The sequence below is a fragment of the Nematolebias whitei genome, chromosome 18 (genome assembly GCF_014905685.2).
Source record: "Nematolebias whitei isolate Nwh7 chromosome 18, NemWhi1, whole genome shotgun sequence".
Taxonomy (NCBI): Eukaryota; Metazoa; Chordata; class Actinopteri; order Cyprinodontiformes; family Rivulidae; genus Nematolebias; species Nematolebias whitei.
Window position 1 is genome coordinate 13968439 of NC_056515.1, and position 10596 is coordinate 13979034.

Here is a 10596-nt window from a genome sequence, read left to right on the forward strand (position 1 = left end):
ATAATACTAGACCTATACTATAATACTAGACTTCTAATACTAGACCTTTACTATAATACTAGACCTATATTATAATAGTATATCTATTCTATAATACTAGACCTTTAATATTAGATCTCTGTGCGACTATCTGACGTTAAATTATTACTTATATTCTCACGTGTTCTTGAACGTGCAATCATTGTTGCACATGTGCACAGCACAGCGATCGCCACGGCCCATTTCAACACTCGTTCACACACCGGGTGCCCCTAAACAGGATCACAATACTTGGCTCTAAACAAAACTGGCAGTATCCGTGAAAAGGCTCATCCCACCTATGATTTACATTTGAGACATGAAAAAGCTAAGAGGGTGTCTAAAATGGACAACTGCTCGCTGCCGACAGCTGCCAACTCTTTACATAGCAGTAAGCCCAACTGGATCTGTGGCACAAATATTTAGTATCCTTACAATAACTATTCATAAATAATGATCATTTCATACAATAATCGTGTAAAACCGGTAGATGTTATACAAATAAAATATATTGGGTCTAACATATTATGATCTACATGAAGTTGGTCAATAATTAATGACGGACTTCAAACTTCTGATTTCAAGACTTTTTATCTGCTTCAATAATTATGACTTTTAACTGGTTGATTAATTTTAAACTTACTGTTTAACATGTAAATTGTGTATCTGTAGGCTCTGCTAGCTGCAGCTAGTTGCATTGATCAGTGTCTGTCTAATCTATACCCAAGTTTAAAAAGTACTTTTTCAGGATTCATGCAAAGAGAGCAGATAATGAAATGTTACTGGTGCCAACAGCAGCTTGTACTATTTAATAATTTGTCTTAAACTGTAACATGATTCAGTCTGTACAGCATAGCAAGAGTTGCCACAGAAGCTTTTTTTTTTTTTTTTTTTGCTGTGTTTTGTCATCATTGTATGTTCCCATTCAATGATGACATTAGTTCTCTGCATTGAACCCATCACACCTGAGATCAGCCAGGTGGAGCAGTGGGCAGCTATGTATGCGCCCAGGGAGCAATTAGGGATTAAGTGTCGCTCAGAGACGGCACGAGCTGAACCTGCGACATTCTGGTCCCAAGTCGGCTGCCCCACATCCGCACCACAGCGGCCCCCTCTCTATTAACTAGTTCAATGATAAAGAGCGATTACATTAGCTTTATAAGCTGCTTTCAAATGGTTAAATTATGAACTTCAGTCCTGCTCAGATCACATTCAGATAAATAAAATAAAATCTGTTGACTTGTGAAAGGAGACGTTCATGTTTTCCTTCTTCTGTCACTTTTACCGCAGCACTCGCAGCTTTCTGTCATTTTTAGGTACTGGTACGTTATTATATTACATACACATTATTATTATATTTGACAAAGTCAGCTCTTACTCAGACGGTAGTTTTGGTTATGGCTGCAGTGAATCACAAGGTCATGTGACCAGTGTGCATTCTAGTGTAATCTCTGTGCCCACTATGTTGATTTTTTTTTTTAAATAAAAAGTCATTAGGTTTAAAGTAAATGCGTAAATACATACTTTTATTTTTATATTTTTTTACAAAATGCTAAAATGTTTAACCTGTATTTTCTTGTATTTCCTGTATAAAATAATAATAATAAAAAACTGCCGGTAAAATTTCTGACTGTTTAATAGTTTTCTTCCTGTTTTGGATGACTTGCTTTCCAAGTTTGTAGAAGTTGTTTTGAATAGTTATTAATAGTTGTAAACTGTACGCACTACACTTTTTTTTCTTTAAATACAGCGCCTTGCGAAAGTATTCGGCCCTCTTGAACTTTTCAACCTTTTGCCACATTTCAGGCTTCAAACATAAAGATATAAAATTTAAATTTTTTGTGAAGAATCAACAACAAGTGGGACACAATCGTGAAGTGGAATAAAATTTATTGGATGTGTCAAACTGTTTTAACAAATAAAAAACTGAAAAGTGTGGCGTGCAATAATATTTGGTCCCTTTACTTTCAGTGCAGAAAACTCAATCCAGAAGTCCAGTGAGGATCTATGAATGATCCAATGTTGTCCCAAATGACTGATGATGAGAAATAGAATCCCATCAATTCTGACCATCTTCCCTGTCCCCGCAAGACACTGTATTTATATTATTGTGTTGGTTTTGGTCAAGGTCTGTCAGATTAAAGATTTCGTTTCAATAATGGTCCTTAATAATTAATATAATTATATATAATAATTATATTTATCCATTCATACACCAATGGGACACACATCAGAGGCAATGAGGAGTTCAGTGTCTTGCCCATAGACACTTCAACATGTGACTGCTGGTGGAATTGAACCCCCAACTCTCCCATTGGAGGACGACTGCTCTAACCACTCAGCCACAGCTGCTCCATGTTGCTGTAATAACAATACTTTTCAGTAATACAATAATTACATTTCTGCATAATTGTTTAATACTTTCAGTTTGTTTCTGTATTTAAGTCAAGCGATTCCTACATTATTTAAACTTCTTTTCACATGTATTCCAAGTATTGTTATATTTGTTGTCCTTATTGTTAAAATAGTGCAGGACTCGGGAGGTATTCAGTGATCAAGTGATCATAAGCTGTTGTAAGTTCTAGTTCTGGTACAGTAGAAATGGGTTGTTGAGGTGGAGTTTAGTGCAAAAGCATCTTCACAATAAATGAACTAATATTTATGTATCAAGTTAATAACCAGTGCCGTTTATTTCCACAGTGATGCGGCTGACCAAACCAACTCTTTTCACAAACTTGCCAGTGACGTGTGAGGATCGAGATCTTCCAGGTGAGCTTGAAAAAAAAAAAGTTTTTTTTTTTTTTTTCTGTTTTCCAGATGATTTTTTACTTTTCTTACATTACGTATACATTGCTTTATGGATTATTGGTTCTATGTTTTGCACTTTTTAACAATGTTGCACACAAATCTTATCTGTCCTTTTTGCTGTTGTTTCTTCAGCATCTTTGCTCTTAAATGTGGTTGGTTTGAGTCACTCAATTCAGAATTAGTGTCTTTTAGATCAACAGGAAATGAGATTAAAATATTATGTTGCTGACTCTTCGAACACAGCAGCAGTGTGACAAATTACAGCCACAGATGTTGCTCCAAACCTGATTTATTATCACATAGGAAGGAAACTGGAGCAGCTGCTATAAAAACAATTGAATAAAGAGAACTACCTGTCAGGTTGAACATCTGACATCATGCCTGATGCAGGTCTCATAAAAACAGAGATGAAGGTGGAAAATAACCTCAACTTAAATGTCTTATTCACTTTACTGAAAACATCAGGTTGATTAAACAAATTATTGAATTTTAGTCTTAATTTTATTTAGGGATTATTTCAATCTTGTTCTACAATAATTCAAGAGGATTGTTTCTTTTTTGTTTATTTTGTTATTCAGTCCATGTCTTTTTAAAAACACTGACAGTGATGGTTTGAAATAAATCCCTACTTCATTTATTGCAATGAAATAATAGTTTAAAAACTTATCTCAAAATTGGAGACAACAAAAGTTAGTGCATAGAAGAGAGTGGTGGTTCTCAGACGGTCCGCGAGCCGGCGCTTGAGGGTCCGCAATTTAAAAAAAATTTGTGGACCCCAAGCCCCAATTTTTATTTTTTTTTTAATTAAATTTTATTTATTTATATACTTACAAGTAGGGGTGCACAGATTGCAGTTTTCTGGCCGATCGCAGATTTCTAAAAAGTTTAACCTGCCGATACCGATTTTGTTCTATAAGCAACACCGTCAGGTGTTATAAGGTCACAATGCACCTTCAATTTTCCAATATTGTTTTATTGAAAAACATATCCTTGAACAATATCTTGGAAAAAAATACAAACTTGTTTTAACTGGCCATGAGGTAGAGCTCTGAAATATGAATGAAGTTCAGACAATTGTTGTTAAAACTAAAAAAAAATCACTAAAGTCAGTTTCTTATTCAGGTATCCGCCTATTTCCAATTTCCCAAAATTAAGGAAATCGGCCAATTTATCGGCGCACCCGTACTTACAAGCACATAGATTTTTAACAAACCATTAAAATACACCAAAATCCAGGAAATCACATCTACTTTATTCAAAATTTTCTGTGGGAGGACCACCAGACCCGCCCGCCCGCTGTTTGTGTTCTGGCATCAATCGGTTTAAAGATTAATCCCTGGTACTTGCTATGACTTCTGCTGCTATGATTCTGCTCACTCGTATGTAAAGAGTTTTCTGTCATTATTTGGAGAAGTGGCAACACATTTATTCTGTTCATTGTGTGAATCGATAAAAGTTTTAAAGTGTTTTTTGATACTGTTAATTTTCTCAAAACTAATTCTTGGAAGATGAAAGTACAAATGTTGTTTATTAAGTGTGTCTTGAATGAAAAATACCTCATGTTTAAAAGTATAAAAATTGTATTAACACTAGGGGTGCAACCCTGATTTCCTTAATTTTGGGTGATCGGCAGTCGGCCGATGCTTCCGTGAGAACAGATATTTTTAGTTTTAACAATTGTCTGAACTTCATTCATATTTCAGAGCTCTACCTCATGGCCAGTTAAAACAAGTTTGTATTGTTTCTAGGATATTGTTCAAGGATATGTTTTTCAATAACATAATATTGGAAAATTGAAGGTGCATTGTGATCTTATAACACCTGACGGTGTCGCTTATAAAACAAAATCGGTATCAGCAGGTTAAACTTTTTAGAGATCGGTGATCGGCCAGAAAACTGCAATCTGTGCACCCGTAATTAACACTATTAAAGAACATGTCTTAAGTATTCGTGTTACAAATATTTCCATTGCATTAAAGAGACTAATTGAAAAAATTATTTAATAAACATGAATGTTATGAGGAGGTCCCTGAAACTTTTCTCCCTGTAAGGTGTTCCTGAACCTAAAAAGTTTGAGTCTTAGAGCAAAATACTTAAAACACAAAGACTTGATGCTTAGGATAAAATAAATAAATACATTCAAAACAATACATGCAATAATTTAAGGAGTATTTAGACATACCTTTAGGTTCACTACACATTTACGGTAGAATATTTTAAATGTTGGGTCATAAGTTCAGATTTGTATCTTTTTTCTGTCCAGTGTTCAGCACCGAACAGAACACTGGACAGCACAGAACATACGGGTCTTTGTTTTTAGAAGCACTAGTTACAGGAAAGTTGATCTTGTAATGAAATCGTGTAAACAATGAACGAACAGTCTTACGCAGTAATGTGTGATCCGGTGTTAGCATTCAGAACATGCTTTAAGAATGACTCTCAGCTACTACCACATCTAAATGTATTTTAGTGTATGTAAAATTCTGTGGCAGCCATCTTTTATTGGTCTGGCTCTTCATTTTTGACTTGTGTTTGTACAGCCAACAATAATTTCCTGAGAGTTTCACCTACATTTTCCAGTGATTTGTGGATTTATGCTAAAAGACGGACACTGTTGAGACCAACAGTTAGTGCTGAAATTCATTCATAATAAGAACAATAATACATTTTTATTTAAAAAGCATCTTTCAGGTGTAGAATATATGAAGTTAATAGAGGAAGAAGGATGACACTTGCTCCTCACTACACTTATTTACTTATTTTGCGCTCGTTAAAGTGGGGTACCAGCTGGTCAATTTATTGACCAGCAACAACAACTTAATTAATATAGTCACCCTTTAATAATCAGGACTCAGTCAGTGAAGTAGAATCTGTTAATTACAGGGAGTTTTATACCATAACATAAAAATTCATCCAAAGAAGGAGACCAAAATTGTCTTTGAAGTTTTATTACAAAAGTAATTAATCAAACTAAACAAAATCAAAACAACAAATGAAAATTGATAATAATTCGTAGAATAACTTGTTTGAAGTGTATTAAAGTAATTACTAAAACAATAATGAACAATCTAAATAATAAATAAGCAATCAAGGATTTTTTTTTTTAATCTAAAGCAAAATTAACTCTTTGATCAGGAATTATTTAGGTTTTTATACACACACTAATTTAGACAAAGTTAACTATTTAATAGTTGCTTCAGATTTTGGTTGAGAGAAGTTATTTAAAGTGACCAGATCAAGTCCGTTATCATCACTGCAAGTCAGGAAATGATTGATCACGCTGCAGCAGCTAAAATGAAATAGCCAGACCCAGCGTTGCACCAAGTCACCAGGTTTCTGCTCCTTACCGGGTCAGTTTGACGGCACAAGGTCACTCGTCTTTCTGGGGTTCTGCTGGTGGATCAGACCAGGAACACCACGAGGAGAGGACCAGCCAGGAACTGCCCAAGGTAGCTGAGGTCACTGTGACAGATTCAGGGCTCGGTAAGGAGGAGAGGAGGAGAAGGTGTGCGGACCATCGGCAACCTTCAGCAGGCTTACTCAACACAGTACAGCTAAACACAAAGAAACGTTCAATACAGAAACAATTGGACTTTATTTGTAACAGAAGACATTTCACTCCTCATCCGAGGAGCTTTCTCAATTCAAAGAGCAGAGAGTGAGGTGTTCAGGTTATAAGGCTGAGATAAAATACATATACACATGTTGATTGACAATTCACACCTCACACCTCAACAGTAGGGGTTTCTTAAGGTCTTTGTTACTCTTAATTCACAGATGAGGCCCCTCAGTTCCCATCAGGTGTGAAAACTGGCTGGGAGTCGGTCTTAAAGTTGCATTATAGGTTTTTGAAAGTGGAAAGCCGAGGCCGCCTCCTCTGTGAAGAGGCGGTTTTTCTCTTTTAACATAAATTGCTTCCTTCACTCTCCTCTCGCTACAAATAAAGTCTAGTTGTTTTTGTATTGAACGTTTTTTAAATTTATCATGTTCTGGATGACTGAGAATCTTCACCAGTATACAGCTAAACAACAACATCCAGCAGAAAATATGTGTAATGATAAGAGTAAAAAAATAGAATAAAATCAAACATTAAAATAGAAAGTAAACCTGCCTAAATTAGGATGGGCTGATCTAAAGAGGTGGGTTTTAAGACCAGTTTGGAACATGTTCAGTGCCCCATGGTGGTGAGGCAGGCAGAAGGTATAGAGAGGTGGAGGAGGAGGAGATGAAGATATGCAGGAGGAGATGAAGATATGCAGGAGGTCAGATGGGCAAGATTGTGGATGGCTTTCAAAGTGTAGAGAAGAATTTTGAAGATGAGGCAGGATTTAACCAGGAGCCAGTGGAGCTGCTGCAGGACGGGAGTGACGTGATTATAGGAGGGGGTTTGGGTGACACGGGCAGCAGAGCTCTGGATCATCTGTAACTTATGAAGGGATTTGTGGAGAGGCCACATAGAAGGGAATTATAATAATAGATAATAATCATCCAAAAGTAGTTTGTAAAATGAAAACGGAGAATCATCACTGGGTCAATTCTCTGTCTAATTTATGATATAATATAATAATATAAATGAACTTGTCCCTCTCTGTTTATGTTTGAACACAGTTTGTTAGTTTAATTACTTCTTCAGCTCTATGCAGAAAACAATCAGTGATCCAAGGTTTTGTGTCTTCACAGGGGATTTGTTCAGTCAGCTTATGAGGGATGATCCCTCCACCATCAAAGGAGCAGAGATATTAATGCTGGGAGAGATGCTGACATTACCACAAAACTTTGGGTAATCACCTTCTTTTTCTTGTGCCACTTTATATTTTTATCACACAAGCAGTTTTTGTGTAAAACCCTTTTCTTTTTGCATTCGGCAGAAATATTTTTCTTGGTGAGACTTTCTCCAGTTATATAAGTGTGCATAACGACAGCAACCAGGTTGTAAAAGACATTCTTGTGAAGGTATCGTTAAACAGAAACTGACAGAACGAATGCAGTTTTAACATCATTTGTGATTCTTGATTATTTTTGATGTATTGGCTGATTGTTTTTACAGGCTGATCTCCAGACGAGCTCTCAGAGGCTCAATCTCTCAGCATCAAACTCTGCAGTGGCTGAGCTCAAGCCTGAGCGCTGCATTGATGATGTGATACATCACGAGGTCAAAGAAATTGGAACACACATGTGAGTACAGATTTATCGCCCCCAATAAAAGAAAGGTTGGCAATGTAGGTTTTGCCTTTGTGTGTGTGTGTGTGTGCATCAACTCAACATATTTTAATGAAACTCTCATAAAGAAACTTTTGGATGCACTTCTGAACTGATTATCTTTCGGCATCAACCTGATTCAAGATGGCGGCTGCAGCTAATCAGCTTTAGCCAACACAAACATAACTCTAACTCAGTCTGTTCTACATTTATTGAGATAAATTTGGATGTGGCAGTAGCCGTGTCATAGTGAGACACGTTTTAAGGCCTCTGCATGCTCCATCCAAAGTGGCGAAATCAGCTTTCATTCACGTCATTCTTTGTTTGTTTAGTGGGTCAACCATTGAGGTGGGGGAGAGGGTGGACTCCAGAAACCATCTTAGCACCATCAAACTGGTTGACCCACTATGCAGGGGTTCTTTTAAGACTGAGCTGGCTGTGGCTCCTCTGACTGATGAAGTGTTTTGGATGAAAGATGAAGCGTTTCAACACAAAGAAACCGTCCAGAGGACCTGACTGAACTTTTGTTGGATTTTTTTACCAACATGAACATGAACTCTGATCTAGAAAAGGAACTTGCTGAAACTATATTAACTTGTGGCGGCTGTGGCTGAGTGGTTAGAGCAGTTGTCCTCCAATGCGAGAGTTGGGGGTTAGATTCCACCAGCAGTCACATGCCTAAGTGTCCCTGGGCAAGACACTGAACCCATAATGCCTCCGATGTGTGTCCCATGAATGTGATAAAGCACTGATCAGTCTTTGTAGAGATCTAGTAGAGTGCTGTATGAATGGATAAATGAGGGCACAGATTGTAGTGTCAAGCACTTTGAGTGTCTTGTTCAGATAGAAAAGCGCTGTATAAGTACAGTCCATTTGTAAAAGATAAGGATCGAATTAACTAATACAATGTCAGAGAACGTTTCTTAGTGACAAAATGAGCATTCGTCCTTTTAATACATTTTTTTCTCATGTCTAGGATCTTTTTTTATTCAATTCAGTTTATTTATATAGCACCAAATTACAACAAAGTTGTCTCAGGGCACTTTACAGGAACATTCACATACATAAAAGCCAATTAGTAAAGTTCTCTATCTAAGGAATCCATCAGACAAGTTGAATCTTGGCTTCGTTGCAGTCTCACATCCTGAGCAAGCACAGTGGTAACAGTGGAAAGGAAAAACTCTCTTTTTAAAAGGAAGAAACCTCCAGCAGAACCAGGCTCAGGACAAGCGGCCATCTGCTTTGACCGGCTGGTTTGAAAGGACAGGAAGGAGAGACAGACGAACACAGAATGGTAGGTCCAGGTATAGGTCCAGGTGTATCTGAAAGACAAAAAAAAAAAAAAAAAACACATGTTAAGGATATAAAAAATAATTACAAATACAAAACAGGTTGAGCAGAGTAAGTAAAGACAGTAGCAGTGAAACGTGGGGTCAGTTTGTCCTCCAGCAGTCTAAGCCTATAGCAGCATAACTAAGGGACAGCTCAGGAAACCCAAGCTGACCCAAACTATAGGATTTATCAAAAAGGAAAGTCTTAAGCCAAGTTTTAAAACTGGATAATGTGTCAGCCTCATGGACAGAGATTGGAAGTTGGTTCCACAAGAGAGGAGCCTGATAACTGAAAGATCTGCCTCCCATTCTGTTTTTGTAAATTCTAGGAACCACAAGTAAACCTGCAGTCTGAGAGCGAAGCGCTCCGTTAGGAAAATATGGAACAATAAGATCTGTAATATAAGCTGGAGCCAGGCTGTCGAGAGCTTTGTAGGTTAGAAGTAAGATTTTGAATTTTATTCTGGATTTGACAGGGAGCCAATGGAGAGAAGCTAAAACTGGAGAAATATGATCTCTCCTACTAACTCCAGTTAAGACTCTGGCAGCAGCATTTTGGATCAACTGGTGATGTTTTAAATAAGTATTAGGACACCCAGATAATAAATCATTGCAATAGTCCAGTCTAGATGTGACAAATGCATGGATCAGTTTTTCTGCATCATTTTTAGATAAGATGTTTCTAATTTTAGTGATGTTACGCAGGTGGAAGAAGGCAGTTCTTGTAATGTTTTTAATGTGGGGGATAAAAGACATGTCCTGATCAAAAATAACACCAAGATTTTTAACATTAGAGTTGGAGGACATATTAATGCCATCTAAGGAGGGAGAAAGACTGAAAAATGCATTCCTAAGGTGCTCGGGTCCAAAAACCAAAACCTCAGTTTTGTCTGTGTTCAACAGGAGAAAATTAAGGGTCATCCAGGTTTTTATGTCTTTCAGACATGCTTGTAGTTTAAGTAGCTGATTGGATTCATTGGGTTTAATGGACAAATATAATTGTGTGTCATCAGCATAACAATAAAAATTTATCCCATGCGGTTTAATAATTTTACCTAACGGAAGCATATATAAAGTATTGGCCCAAGCACTGAGCCCTGAGGAACTCCATGACTAACGTTGGTGTATGAAGAAGTTTTATTATTTACATTTACAAACTGGAATCTATCAGATAAATTCAAAAAGCGTTCAATACAAAAACAACTGGACTTTATTTGTAACAGAAGACGTTTCGCTCCTA

The 10596-nt window shown here is 36.9% G+C and overlaps 1 protein-coding gene across 2 annotated transcripts in view; it reads left to right on the plus strand.

Annotated features, from left to right (window-relative positions):
• trappc13 (trafficking protein particle complex subunit 13) overlaps window positions 1-10596 on the plus strand; it is a 24175-nt gene that overhangs the window by 1886 nt on the left and 11693 nt on the right. For both annotated transcript variants that reach the window (XM_037692375.1, XM_037692376.1), the window contains exons 2-5: window positions 2719-2787; window positions 7507-7606; window positions 7695-7779; window positions 7874-8001. In XM_037692375.1, the coding sequence (XP_037548303.1) occupies window positions 2719-2787; window positions 7507-7606; window positions 7695-7779; window positions 7874-8001 (382 nt within the window). The remainder of the gene's footprint in view (window positions 1-2718; window positions 2788-7506; window positions 7607-7694; window positions 7780-7873; window positions 8002-10596) is intronic.